The sequence below is a fragment of the Varroa destructor genome, unplaced genomic scaffold (assembly GCF_002443255.2).
Source record: "Varroa destructor unplaced genomic scaffold, Vdes_3.0 BEIS01000002.1, whole genome shotgun sequence".
Lineage (NCBI taxonomy): Eukaryota > Metazoa > Arthropoda > Arachnida > Mesostigmata > Varroidae > Varroa > Varroa destructor.
The window spans coordinates 13,748,527-13,763,915 of record NW_019211455.1 but is presented as its reverse complement, the minus strand read 5'-3'; the positions used below and the strand labels follow the sequence as shown (position 1 = coordinate 13,763,915).

At 43.6% G+C, this 15,389-nt stretch overlaps 1 protein-coding gene across 9 annotated transcripts in view; it reads left to right on the top strand.

The window, feature by feature from the left end:
- Window positions 1–15,389, top strand: part of LOC111243619 (uncharacterized) — a 126,507-nt gene that overhangs the window by 74,226 nt on the left and 36,892 nt on the right. The window contains exon 1 of one of the 9 annotated variants that reach the window (XM_022789423.2): window positions 9,955–9,987. The exons of the other annotated variants lie outside the window; for them this stretch is intronic. Within the exon in view, the coding sequence (XP_022645158.1) occupies window positions 9,970–9,987 (18 nt within the window). The 5' untranslated portion in view covers window positions 9,955–9,969. Of the gene's footprint in view, window positions 1–9,954; window positions 9,988–15,389 lie in introns of those variants that run through there. 9 annotated transcript variants of the gene reach the window in all.

Genomic DNA, 15,389 nt, shown 5'->3' with positions numbered 1-15,389 from the left:
CATCAGCGGGTCGATGCAACGATAAGCAACATTTGTTCGTCCGACCAGCAGGGAAGACTGAAGATCGGTATGATCCGAAGCAGGAGAGGAATCGGACAAATGAATGTTCATTTGGCAACATTTCGGCACATTAGTATGTTACCTCGGCAATAGTTTGATTTTCAGTGAAATGCCCGCGCAAGCAGCCCAAATCAAACGGTCCAGCATCCGGTACAGGTTATTTTAAGCCGCCTGCAAAAGATCCATTAAGTAATCAAAATGGAAGAAGAAAGATGAGATTGTCTGAGATTAAAGTAGGTGTCAAGGTGGACATGCAATCATGCGCACCAGCATACAACATGTGTAAATAACGCGTAAAAAGGGCAGTACTGGCAACACTAGAAATCAACAAAGGCCTCCGTCCTGTTTCAATCAGGACGAGATCCAGTTAACGTAATCCGTCGAACGAGACATTTCTTGGCGAAGCTAAAAGCACAGAGACATCATTTGCAACTTGGCAATATAAAAATTACAAATAATAACGAACTATATCTAACGTACGCGATACATTCGATCATACATCTGCTACGTAGAGAATCAGCATATTGGTATTTTCGAAGATATCGCAGAGCGAGGCATTTTATCATCAGGCTTTTCAGTGGACTTTGCTGCGAGCATTATATCGTAGCTAATATTGTAGTTTTCCCGCCAACGCCAGTCATTAAAATTATCTGTGGAACGAGACAATATTTGGATGCCGTACGACCAGAGCTACGGCCAAAATATTTATACCGGTTCTCCGCCTCGTTCCACAAGACGGTACAAAAACATTGTGCGTTCTGTCGCAGCTTAGCGTTCCAGCGGGCCAGCTACTTCCAGACACATAGTCACCCGCAAGCGTCCTTATATATACCACAATGCTCTAATCAGGCCAGGCCGTTGCTATCCCTAATTCTGTTCGCAAATCTTACCGCATAGTCCCTTAGTTTCAATCCACCGTGAAGTGCTATTATAATTTAACGAAAGCGAAAGACGTTAGCAACCCCGAGAGACGCTTACGGTAATAGAATATATTGATTTGATTATAGATAACCGAGGCACAACAATGAAGTCCAGAAGAACGGATGCGATCTGATTCGCACAAAAGAAGCAGAATTTATGTTTTTGGGTGCGTTCCGTTCAGCAGTGCTAGAAAAGTCTGAAGGTTAACCTATCTACTGAGAAGAGCTTTTCTTGTTATCAAGATCTTCTTAACGAATGAATAAGCAGAATGGCAAATTTAGTTCATGATTCATGTCAACATATTTTACGTACAAATGACTACGAAGCGTACAAATATGGGATGTTATTTTTTCCGACGTTTTTGCGTTATTGTTGTACTGTGGCCACGTTGTTTCAATGATATAGCTCCGAATCCCATGGCGAACACTCACTAACAAAATCAGCGTGCGATGAGTCAGAGACGCAAACAGGCTTGTAACAATTTCTGTCAAGGTAAAACTAAGATAGGGGGAAACTCAACAAAGGGCCAAAGGGCGTTTCTAGAACCCTAGACAATCGCTTTACTTGAATGTCGAAATAGGTCTTCCCTATTGCTTGTGCTGCTCGCTCTGAATAAGACAAGGTAAATCCGGGTTACAATCATTAGCACATCGTTACTCGGAGCTCAAACAGACTTATGTAGTGAAACCTATTAGGAAAGTACGTAGACGTGACTTCAGTAGGGAAAACGCCAGTCAATCATTTATCACCAAATATATGGATATTCTGATATGCGCATTTTGATTATGACGCGTTTGTCAAATAGATGTTTAAAAAAACTGGAAGAGCTCAGGTATTTACGATAAAATTAGTCGGCTTTAGGTCATTATATGTAAACTTACGCCCTCTATTAACAGGCCTTTAAAAGTCGTAGCAGGAAACGTATTTATGCAATTTAGTGCCAGGTCCTTGGTAGGTACACAGTGGTTCTAATTGAACGAATTCTTATACATTATGAATTTTATATAATCTGGGTCTTGTTTTTTAAGTAGATTAAGTGACATGTTAACTTAAACATGGTTCATTAAGTAAAGAAATCTATATTATTATTATTACTATATATATATAAGAAAGCTAATTGAGAGCTATGTTTTCCGAACACGCGATTCTCGTCCGAAAAATTGCTGCTTGAATAGTACCCTTCTCTGAAGAGAATCACTAGTGGATCCCATTTGATTAAGTTGTTTTTTGTTCTTGTCAATAGCGTCGGCTTATAATGTAAGAGGTCGACTTAATCAGACGTCCAGACGGTTCCTAGGTGAGTGGCATTACGGCGTTCAACGCTGAGCTCCACGTTAGTTTCTGTCATAAACAGGAATCGGCTGGCTTACGGCTCCTGTCCAGGGCAAATTGTCGAACTGCTGAGGCAGTACTTATCCTTTACTTCGAATGAAACCAAATGAAACATAAACAGCGGATGTTGCTGTCTTCAGACGAGAATTGCTTAAATTCGCGGATGCTGTACATCTCATGTGGCATGCTCTTACCCGAGTACAATAAATCTGTGCATGTATGTCAAAAGTCAACTATACCTAATACCTGGTATTTAATATTATTATTGCGACATCAATGCTGAACTATCATTATAAACGGCCTAAAATTTCTCGTCGCCAACCTTAGCGGCTCATGCTTTAGCAATGCTCCAAGGTAGCTTTGAAATTCAAATGTCGTGATTTCCCTTATTTCTGTCATGAAATGTTTGTTTGATTATCTAAAATTACCTTGGAGCATGGCTAAACATATGGACATCTATGGGATATTCCCCCGAGTATATCTTGTGACGCGCCGCTCAGCCTACACGTACTGTATGCAGTTGTACTTATGCATTTGTTTTTAAGCTTACGGGTTGAACTCTGCTAGCTAATTATATTCCAGCTCGCACATTATTGATTGGCCCTGTTACAGGACAGAGCGTGGGGACTGCTTTGTACGATCCTGCTTACAGCCTCGTTTGTCATTCTCTATATCGCACGAAACAAACACGTAACTGCCACGTGTTTTTCCAGTCTGAAGTAACGCCGGGTCAAGAGCTAATAGTCACCTGGTCTCCTAAACCATAGAAAAAGCGCGTTTGTATCGACCTAGATTCATTGAACGCACGCCATTCCTGCCAACAGAACCAGTGCCTCTTAATCCCCTGTCCATTCCGCCAGCCCCACCGGTAGCCACAGCGAATCGTGCCTCTGTGAACAACATCACCACTCGTTCCTAGACATTACCACTAATACCGCTCCTGACGAAAGCACCACGTCAGTTCCCTTTCTTTCACGCAACTGCTACGATAACACAACAACATCATAAACTTCCGGCCAGATCTAACGGCGTGCGGTGGTCCGCTTAAGAACTTTGAAGATTTTTTCTTATAAGCTGCAACTGCTAAGTCAGCTCGTGCAGCCCAAAGTTCTGCCAGCACTTGCCACAGACAACGTAAGTTAAAAAGGCGCGGCTGCAAAGGGACGGGGGAACGGGGTAAACGGCAAATTTTTTAGCTGACTAACTACATATAGCGTAGCGTCGATGGCAACATCAACAGTGGCAGGGGCACTAAGAAACGTGAAACGGAGCCTCCGATGGCTTGCATTTTTTTATTTCATTTTATTCCTTTGCCGCTTCTACTTTGGCAGGGGTGAATCGAAGTATCCACCACGTGGCATCGGTCTGTCTTATCTGTATCGGCTAGTTAGTGTGCTAGAGGCGCCAGTCATGTGAATTAATTATATCGACAGTAGCAACGACAACACAGCAGGAATAATGAAAAAAAAAAAAAAACACAGAATGTTAAGCTATAATTCACATTATGAACATGTGGGTGTTTGCATCTCAGCAAGCACGTGCTGATTCCAAAGGCGTTCTGTACGTAAAGTATTCATTAGCCCATCGCTCGTCGTCTGCTAATCGTCACCGATTCTTATGCGTAGCGTATAGACTTTGTTACAGTGTTAACAGCGCAGTCAGTCGGAGAAGGCTGGCGCGTAGCTGTTTCCCGGCTGCTTCTGTTGCTGGGATTCATAACTAGCAACGGTGCTACAGCAAAAGTAGATACCCCAATAATTCAACGGCTGTTGGGATAATTATCTCTAGAGTTTTGCGACCGGTTAATAGCGGGTTGACGCCGTGAAATTACGTTACGCAAACACCTGAACTGAAACATAACACAAGCGATTAAAAAGCAGCGCCATCAGCCACTTTGATTCAGTCGCCAAATACGAAGGCTTCACATATTGCAATACGGCAATCTGTTTCAATTCGAACAATCATCTGCACGTGACGTCTAGCTATCAGTGCGCTAGCTTTTGAGACAGTATAGAATATACTCCGGAGACACTAAGTGAAGTACGAACTCACAGTTGCGTCTTCATCGGGTCTTCTACGGAGGCTCCAAACGTATATTGGTATACCTTCCAGCCTATGTAGCTTCACACGTTGCCAAGCGTAGTTGGCAAACACATACCTAATACATCATAACGACAACAGTATACTTAGATCAGAAGGATAGGAACAGCATAGAGCTTAGATGAATATTGGTTGAGTATCCGCGCTTTAACAAGACTCACTTAAGTTCTGCATGGTTCTAGACCTACATGTAACTCCGCGTAAGAATTACCTTTTCCAAGAGTTAACAACAAAATTTTTAAGTCACATTATTTACCATCGCCACGAACACTTATCGGGCACCGTTTATCGCACCCGCAACATCTCGTTATGCATCGATCGCTTCGACTAACAGCCATTTTGCCTTGGACGACCGCGAAACTCGTAGGCCTTTGATTAGGAACCGAAAAGACGTTTATTCACCGCGTTATAAAGCGGCAGCGCTATTACTAAACAAATCACAAAGCAGCTTTTTTCTCCTTTATAATGATGAAAAAAAAACTAAAAATAAATAGGGAAATTTAGAGAAGTATCCCAAATCGCGACCTAATGCTCCGCTATTGCGCCAGCACCCTGCTGTTGAGAGCGGGTCGGTCGCCAGTTGGTCGGCCTTCAAAGCAGAGAATAGTCGTCGTAACTGCTAAGAGATAATTAGTCTTGTAAGCACACAAAACAAATACGAACAAAAATGCGAACGAGGTCTGACAATCTTTGGAATCGCCTAAGTCGTACAGTGGCGTTCTTGTATGTTACCGTGCGCGCGCCTCCGATCGCAAGGGTTGACTATCTATATGCCAGCCTGATAATTTTCTGAGCGAGTTCCGAACAAACGTCCTTCGAACCACGGAATAGCTATGGTTAGGCGTAGCGAATTACCTTATCGGTGTGGTGCGGTATGGGACAGAGGGCTGAAATAGCAACACTGACAGAAGCATTTTAAGGGATATACCTTTACTCTAGAATGTAGTAACCGTGAATATTGTTACGGTTTCTGTGGTCGCGAGTATTGACGAGCAACATGAATGATACTGCTATTTAGTTTTCTTCTTTTTTGTTGTCTACTGTTGCCGACTATGATATCGCAGGCGGTGAGTACCTTATTGGTTCGCTGTATCTGCTAGAGCTACAGGAATCAACGTAACGCGGTGACAACGGAATAATTGGAGCATTTCGTCAGTCAATAAGCAAGTGGGCGGTCAGCCAGATGACAGATCAGTCAAGCAACTAACCTTTGACGGCCTGGATCCTATCTGCGCTAAGAGCTTGAGCATAGCTACGTCCTGCTACTCGATTATGGAAGTCACCACCGTTATTGTGACTGTTTATTGCCTTCATCGTCATCAGAATCACTACCACCACCATCATTATCGACAGCAGAACCAGCATCGTCGGTTGGCGAATTCTTCTTTATCCTCACAGCTGCCGCCTTCACCCATTCGTCGTTCGCGACTACCATCCGTAACTGGTATTTAGTGCTTAGTTGTCGGGGGCTCCGCCAGTTCACCTTCTGGCAGGCGGCGACAGCAGCAGCTTATTGTCGTCATTACGCTTGCGGTTCATCTTGACGGCGCTCGACCCGCCGCTGCACGGCGCTCGACCCGCCGCTGCACGGCGCTCGACCCGCCGCTGTACGGCGCTTTCGAACGAAGCATCGTGGTGCAGGTTGATTGTGATGGGTGCTGGTCTTGATGTGCATGACGTTGCCGTTGCTGTGGCAATTAATGGTCAGATTTGGGTGGTCAGCCAGACGCCACAAAATAGATGGTTGAGTCCGGGATATCCAAGGGGTGACGGCACACAAATTGTACTTTCTCTCGTTTGCATATGGGCCGACCTTGAGGATCATTCCGACAGGACGGTCATTGTGGCCGGTAACCACCGTAGCTCCTCCAACTGCCTGTGTTACAGGTGACGTTGGTTGATGTTCCTGCTGCCGCCGTGACTGTTGTTGCCGATTCTAAAAACACCGAATGCAACGAAGCGTGACATGCCGCTAGCAATTCCCTGGATCACAACGACTTCGCCAGAATAAGGCACCGGCAACTGGTGTGCTGATTGTTGGTTTCTGTCAAGCGACAAATTATTGGGCGGACGGGCAAGCGGGCGAACGGTTTGTGGGTGTCCAGCCCACTCTTTGTTTGGCCACACTTCTATTTTGGTTCATCGGCGGGGTTTTTGTCTTCGCCGGAGCCAATAGCAACAGTGGCGCCGCCACAATACGCTAACGGTCGAAAAGTTCTATTAGAGCATCTCATGCAGACTATGCGATGGCGGCAGTTAGGGAAACGGAATGTTGTGGTGGTGATAACTTTTCCCTTTGCGGCCGGAAGAATCGTATTATAAAAAGTGCGGAAGACTGAAGAATAGCGAGCGCTGTGTAGAATAAGTAGTGGCTAAATTTAAAATTTGTTACAGGTGCGTTATATAAATAATGAATTAATTAGAACCAGAGGGGTACGGCCGAGCTAATAGGGATGGACTGATCGGATCCGATTGTGGCGGAACATTGTGGGTCGTTCTAAGTGGAATATCTAACGAACGTTTTTGCAATGAATCGGTTGTTTACTAAATCTTAAATCTATTTTCTACAAACCATAGTCACTCTATGAGTTGCAAGCACACGCACACGTATTCCAGAGGAACGTACACTGAGCTTTTAAGCTTGAGGTATATTAGCCGTTTTAGAATAGAAAAGTAAAAAAGATCATACGTCATCTTTCTTGTCGAGACAGTATGCCCATTCCATGTGAGAAGTGTAATAAGATAGCGCCAACAGCAGATTCTTAGCTCAAACCATCAACATGTCGTCATCGTAAATCATGAAGCGAACAACACGTATACTGCTACAACGTTAACTAAACCTAGGAAGACTCAGTGAGCTAGCCTAGATTTAAAACGGCGCGCAAACACATTTCGTTTCCTGCCAGCCGCTTGATGCTATACTCAACTAGGACACTTCCATGTAGATGTATACACTCTAAACCGAAGGAAAGAAACGTTGCGGAAGTTTGAATTGGTGTGAACCTGTAGCGGCGAGAATAGGTCGCGCCCTACGCTTTTAATCGGTCACGCATTAATTGCTTTCTACCGAATAACCTTCCCGAATAGCCGCTCGTCCAGGAGCAGGTCCTTTCACACATGAGAATTATGTACTTGATATATGTATAATAATAGAAAAACAGATATGGCCGTGAGTATATCAGCGCAGGCGACATTGTGGGGGATTTCCTACTATCCTATCTCAAACATGGATGTGCTAGCCTGGCGAGCAAGTTCAATACACATAAAACCTATGGTCATTTCGGCTTCACTCAACTGTGCGGTGCGTCACCGACGACGATTTCCGTTCCGGACTAATCGTCGCTAGCGTAAACTCTGCGAAATAATATTTAATATAGCCTACACAAAGCCCGAGGCATTACGATGCTCGATCATCATAATAATGGTGCAATGACGCTTCACTTGTTTGCTATAAACTTGTTACTCACATGCAAAAAGTTACTCCGTCCGCCACAGCAAAAGCTGTTATAACAACTATTTCTGGGCTTAATTTATATTGGTCATCATTGTCACGTCTAGCTATAACTCGCATTGTGTACCATGCGGGAAACTTTGATTCGATTAATTAACTAAACATACAGTACTATCGGAGCTTCTATATATATGTATGTATATATACTCTATTGTTGTACAAAAGGAATGACTTAATCGTATATTGTCGCCATGGTAATAAGAGAAAACGATAACAACGGAGTCAATGGCAAACATGCACGACGAACTCTTGTTCATAAGGGTAACAACTGCTATCCGACCATCATTGCGTTGTGTCGAAATGCAGCTTTCGAGACGCTATATAAACGCGCAGATGCAGAGCAAAACAATGACGAATAGAGAGATTGGGAAAGACTTTTTAGCGATTTTGTCATGCGAGAGATACGTTCTTGCTATCAAGTGAGGCAGTTACGTTGCCGCGTGCGGACGTGATACGTTGGTAACGAAGAACTTGCATTTAACAGTTGATTTATCGGAGTTTTCAGCGTGTTGGCCTAATCCCAACAACGCGATAGCTTTAGCGTTTCGACAGTATTTGACGCTAATTTAATATTTTACCGTCTCGTATACTTGGCCATCTAAGCCGCTGCCGCCGAGGCATAGCACCCGTCGTATTTTCACTGAGAATTCTAGCGATATCGGCGCGATATGGTTCTGTCAAGCTCTCAAACCTAAAGTACCCGAGCTGGCATCTTTTACGAATGCTTATAGTAGGAAATTATTCGGATTTGATATTACTTGTTTTTACGGCGGCGCTAGTAGCTGCGTAAACAGTAGCGATATTTCTATCGGTAGCTCTGTAGTATCGTATCGTATCGTATCGTATCATGCGATTCACGGACAACGCAGGCAAAATGGTTCCGGTTGTGCTTCAAGTTCGCAGAAAAACATTTTATGAATCTCTATTTTTGTACTATTAGCATAACACAATTATAACCCTGACAGTAACATGGACATTTGTACCATGATTACTTCGGCAGTTTTCGTCATCAACGGCTCTCCTTCGACCACTATTAAAACCTGTCTATGAATAGCTCTTCGTGTGCTTCTGTTTATTGATGGCGTATAGACGCAACTTAGCGTCAAAGAGGAAAGTCAAGAAACACAAAAAATATCTCTTTACTGTTGATTGACAGAAGTATACCCAAACTTATTTACCATCTATACGCGAGTCTTAGCTAATGCACGTCGACATCCCTTAGAAAAGCGAACATCTAATATGGCGTCAAACTTACTTCGCTTCACGCCTGACTTAAGCACAGGCATTACACAAACTAGCACTAAATATCTGGAACTTATCTTCACGTATATCTCGCAACTTACTATTTTATCGTGTACAATTCCGCTGATACCACTAACGTTCTCCAATAATAACCAATGTGTACAACATTTTATATACACAACCGTCTATGCCGCCTAACACTTACAATGTCGCGAGGTGCTGTACTGTGGGCAGAATAGGTCAGAGCGAAAAGTTCTAACCGAAAGGCCTACAAATAACGCCGTCTACACATAGGACAGCTTTTTGTAGAGATCTACGATGGACGATGCAGACTCACTACCCTACCGATACTCTCGTTATCTCTGCAGTTGGTCTTGACTGATTCGCTGCCGGCGTTGCGATTCTGCGAATCATATTATTACCTAGGTGTTTGACACTTTAATAGCTACTGCCTTTGCAAACCTGTCTTTGCTTCCCGCTACTGCCTTCGCAGCAGTTTAGGTTTCTAAGTTTCCAAATTTTTACTGGCTTTTTTTTGCTTAGCTTTTAGGTTATTTTGGCAGCCTGTGCGATTCGATGCGCCACTGTCCACCTTCGATATTGTTGGTGGCATCCCTCTGACATCCAACAAGTGTCTTCTTTTATACTTTTATACCTATTCACATCTATCCACACAAAATCAGCAGAGCCAATCGGCTTTCAGCGTCATCTCTAATTATTCGTCTGTTCCTGCTAACGGACAACCGGCGACTCCTACACGACCTTCTGATGACGACAATCCGTTTGCTGCCGCTGGGTTCGCTATGACAACTGCAATAGCTGTGAGTCTCATAACCAACACCCCCCACCTGCCCTGACAAAAAATACAGGAAAGAAAATAACGCAAAACAATACCGAACGGAAAATAAATGCAACCCTATGTACTTGCAATACATTATCGCAAAGTTTTACTGCCGTTAGGGGTGTCACGGTGGGGGTCCCGTAATGAGGTTGAGCTGCATTGTCACTACTAGACATGTCGGAGTTGCACTTGCAACGACGTCAGTGATGACATAACAGTGGCACCCATGTGAAGGATGGTTGAGATACCGCGAGCTCAGTTTTCGGCGGTGCGACGCCCAGAATACGACAGGATAACAACGAGCGACGAACAAGCTGATCCTGATAACTGCACGAAAGCGACGTTTCGGCTTTTTGGGCCTAAAGGGGTAACGTGGATTGATGAGGCACTTGCAGCTGGAGGGCACGGGTGAACCTGGTCCAATTGGTTGCCCCGTAATGAATAGACGCAGGTGCGATCGATTTGCAGACGTCACCGTGGTCAAGCATATTGAATTGAAGCAATACAGTGTCAACAATAGTTTCTGCAAGTAGCGATTAAGGTTCGCTACACCTTCAGAAGAAACCAAATATACCTTATTGTGTGCTTTTATTCTAGACATGTGACTTTATTATTTGCTTCCAGTCATGGTTCGCTTCATTATTAGTATTATTATATACTATATTTTCTCTCATTAGCAGCGATAAAAAAACAGATCTTATTCTATCAGCAACGACGCTGACTACGGCGGAATTCCCAACAACAGCCGCCAAACGGTCGAATTGATCAGAAAAAAATTGTCGGCATTTCAGACGAAATTCGGGGTGGCACACATACACTAAAATTACGAGACAGAAACATAATTATTGCCATTGGACACATCGTGACAATAGATGCTATCCACATAATTCGACCGAAAAAAGAAAAAACAGTGAATAACTTGTCAACGTTTTGCGGCCAACGTAAAAACGCAACAGAAATATAAACTTTTTTTTTTTTTTATAAACATTGTAGGCAGCTGCATTTAGTAAACAAACCTTACAAGACCTTCTTACAGAATTGTGCCACAACACTGATACTTTGCGCACTTAAGGCTCGAAAATTTTAACTCAGCCGCGTCACTCACATGTTGTGCGCTATACAGCTATAGCCGTTCGCTATTTTCGCGTCTACACGTAAAAATAGGCCGTTCTTTATTTCCGACGTCTAGAATTTTTGGTATCTTTGTGTTTTCAGAGCTAAGCAATAGAACCGTCGAAAATGTCCGTGTTCTATGTGTATGGCTTCTTAAAGCATTGTCCGTAGTGTATGTTCTGCATCTGGTCTGAAAGTTTTTTTATACGTGCCATTTTTGCAGCTAGCTCTGACCTACTCTACTACAACAATGATAGTGATATATTTATTAACAATATGTACGATGCTATAAAAAGATGATTTTACATTAAGTATTTGTTTGTTCTCATCTAGTATAGGATATATAGATGACGTGCCCCTGTTTTAGCATAGTCACGCACACACGAAGGCGTTCAATGCAAACAGTCTTCAAATTTTGCTTGAAATTTGATAGGAATTACGTTATCGTTGTGATTTCTCCTCTCGCAAATTATCATCTTCCTCTTTCCGTCGAATTTCTTTTTTCATTTGTCTTTTCTTTACCTATTTTTATATGAAATTTCAATCCAGCAAATTTTTTGTCCTCTAATAAAACTAGCGTGAATCAATGATTTGCGTCCAGATCTGTTCTACGGGTTGGCTGGCTGGCCGGTTTGAAGATTTTAGATCTTTGTATTTCGCTGTTCGTGTTTCCCGGACTGAGGAATGGCCTACGTAAGTTTAGTAGACTAGCGAGTTTAATAGAAAGCCAGCACATGATCCGGGATGAAGCAACACACGTCTGTCCATGATGGAAAAGACCGAGATAGAAGAGTTTTTCTTGTAAGGGAAAGGAAGCACGGAGTCACGCAGCTCCATTTGTGGCTTGACGACAACTCTTAGCTTAAGACATACTCACTCTATGCTGGCTATACTCATCTACGTATCGCTCCACCCGTCCCCATAAACCATTTTCGTTCTCATCCACTTCGTCTTCACTTGCTTGTCCTACCAACCGGTTTTTGGCCGCTCACCAGCTTTAACTGTACCCGTGTGGGTCCTGCTGCTGCTGCTGCTGCTGCTACTACTACTACTGCTACTACTACTACTACTACTACTACTACTACTACTACTACTACTACTACTGATATCTATCTTACAGGTTCATTACATAGTACAGATTGGCGCGACTACGTTTAGCCCGGCCAAATCGATACGATGTTGGTGCTGAGATATGTAGGGGCTGAACTTCAACGGTGTCTCCCCGTGTTTGCGGAGTGGGTAACGTGCTAGTGTGACAAAGTTAGGATCATATGAGGTGGTTTTGGTTCGAATCCGAGCGTAAACATTGTTTGTTTTGTGTTGGAAAGAGCCAGCCGACTGAAACAATGCCCAAAGCTTAAGGCAAAAGTAAAGCCGGACGTGAAACATGAAAAACACTCTTTTTTTATGATGCCAACTGCGGCTGTTGCCGCCAAATGGATGTCCCATTCTTCCGTTGTTCCGCGTCGACCACTGACCCAAGCTGGTGACGGTACGGCGGTGGTGTCGGCCGACGGTGGTAGCTCAAAACGCAGGTCATCATTGACGGTGTGCAATGAATGCGGCAGGTGTTACTCCAGCTGGCGTGTTCCTCCGACTGTTCGCTCCAATCACGCGGACGCGCCGATGCCGCCGGCGGCAATGAAGATGTTGCTAGTACGAAGCGGGTCTGTCTGTCTATCCGTGAGTTGTTCGTTGTCTCTTGTCTTCGTTACTTGGCTGATTGTTGGCAGCGGAAATAGGCATCCAGACGGCTAGCTACCATTCGTCGTCATCTTACATTTAGCGATGCGCGAGTTGGCTTGTTTCTTCGTCTCATCCCTTGCTGGCTGTGCATCGTTGTCTCGCTATTGAATGCCACGTGCCTTGTGGGTTACTACCTAAATCTTGCGGATCCCCCCCTCCCCCCCCCCCAGCGAACCCCAAACCGTCTGTTCGCTCGCCCGCCGACGGACGGGCTTTCTTTCTTTGCCTCTCAGTTCCTACCGTTTTACTGGTAGATATCATATATATTGTGTGTGTACTACAGCTGCACACACGTGGAAAGCAGTGCTACTATTTATGGCACTGATGGCAGGCGACTCATGAAATGGTGGAATAGAAAACTGGAACCCTGGTAATAATATTGATGATTGTGATTATGATGTTGTCATTATAGACATCATCATCATCGGCTTTTAAGTTGTTTTACCGGTTTCTTAGCGGCAGGTTTAGGGAAATATAATAGCAGAGCAGATCAGCGCAGCCCAAGGGACAGAAAGCCACGTCGCCAGGACTCGCCGATGGATTTTTCGTGCACCGGCCAAGCTGACACAGCGGCGCTGAACTATGAAGAGGGGAAGTAACTCACTGTTGACATATGCGTCAATAGAAAGACCAACTGGTTCCTTCGAGACCGTACGTTGTGCAGGTTAACAGGTATTGAACAATGTAGGAAGTTTTAAAGAGAAAGCTAACCCGATCATCCTACGCTTTTGGACGAGCTTTTTTTAGCATAACAATTGGTCAACTTATCTATTGAATTTATATTTGTAATAGTTGACTTGACGGTACGCGAAAGAAGCCGTTCAGCCCCCTTCAGGGACGACTCTTTATACAGCGCTTACTTTGTTTCGCTTTTAGACGAGATGGATTTGTATGATGCTAGCAGTATCACAATGATTTTATAGACTAATAGTCCATGAGTATATTCTCAGCTGGTCATTTGGTAATCGCCCATATAGTTAATCCCCTAACTATATGGATGGCAACGTTCCAACTGATCGTCGTTATTCTGGATAAATTTTTCTCCCTGCTGTTCTCGCGTCAAAGTCGGTAAGCGCACAATTCCAGCAGCCATAACATATACATATAAATGTAACTATGTAATATCCACCATTTTTGTCTGATTTGAGCTAGCTCCTTGCTCGTTGACAAATTTGCCTGTTCCTTGCGCTTAGTGGCTCTAGCTTGAAAGCACAGTTGTGATCCCTCCCAGAAAACACAATCTGACCTGGCCTGTAGCAAGGAACACCTATAGAGGTTCGCTGACACAGATTTGCAGTCTTCGACGCTTCGATATAGGGATCGAAAAATGGCTAATACCAAAATGAGGTAAACGCGTTTTAACAAGAGACCCTACCGCCTACGACGGCACTTCTTTGCTGTTCCCATGTAATAGTAGATTACGAGATGGGTAAAAATTTTTAAATTGAAAAAAGTGAAACAGATACGCTAATAGTATGTGTACTCTTATATAGGGCCAAACATTATTGGATAAGTGTTCATTCAACTGGGTGAAGGCTTTTGTGTAAGAAAAACAACAAGTCTACTCGGTGCTCGACGCGATTGAAAGTCGGAAGCAGCTGGATAAAGAAGTAACTTTGCAGACATGTCTGGCAGCTCAAGTTTTGAGACTTTGTGTCTACAACACGCAGATAACTTATCTTTTATCATCATCAACAAATTTCGACTGGAATATAAGCTAAGTTTCATGTTGCCGAGCACGCGTCTCACGACTTTCTTAATAGATTGAAGAAGCCAAACAATCCAACGTCGCTACGTCCAACGTTGCTTGACTAGCTGAAATAGCATCGCGTGCTCTGTTGTAGTCGTTTAACTCTGTTGATCACATCGCGTGTACAAGTGTGCATCGCAGTCAGACGGCTCTTTTAAGGTCGATTCGGTCTCTCCAAGCAGGTTTGCCTTGGAACCTGTCGTATATTACGGCAGCAGATAAAGGTTCACCCAAGCTTTGCTGTCCTATATGACCGAAGTATACTACCCTATATTCACAGCTAGAATATATGGCTGAGTACATACATGTATTTTTTTTTCCACAGTCTCGTTAACTCCTTAAAACCTGAGAAACTGAAATGAAACTACATTTGTTCTAAATAATACATGTATATTGCTAAGAAACTGAGACAATACCATTGCAATGGATAATCAGCGCCCTAGCCATTGCCGGGCTTTGCCCCTTCTACATGTTACTATACACGAAATTCGCTAAAAATAGATAAGATACTGGGTACCAGGTGCCAGGACGAACAGTGTATTTAATCCTATGCGGTCGTAGGAAACGAAATTGATGACACGCTGCTATAAAATATGACGGGGATGATGAGCGTCTTCACGAGCCAAGATGCGTCAAGCGAGAACTGGACTCAAGTAAAGATCATCCACTTAATACAAATTCCATTTACCGACAACGGTAAATAGTGATTATAGATAAATTATGAATCGTCGATTGCTCGAAACAGGGCTTAGATATTAATGCGCCCTTTATGA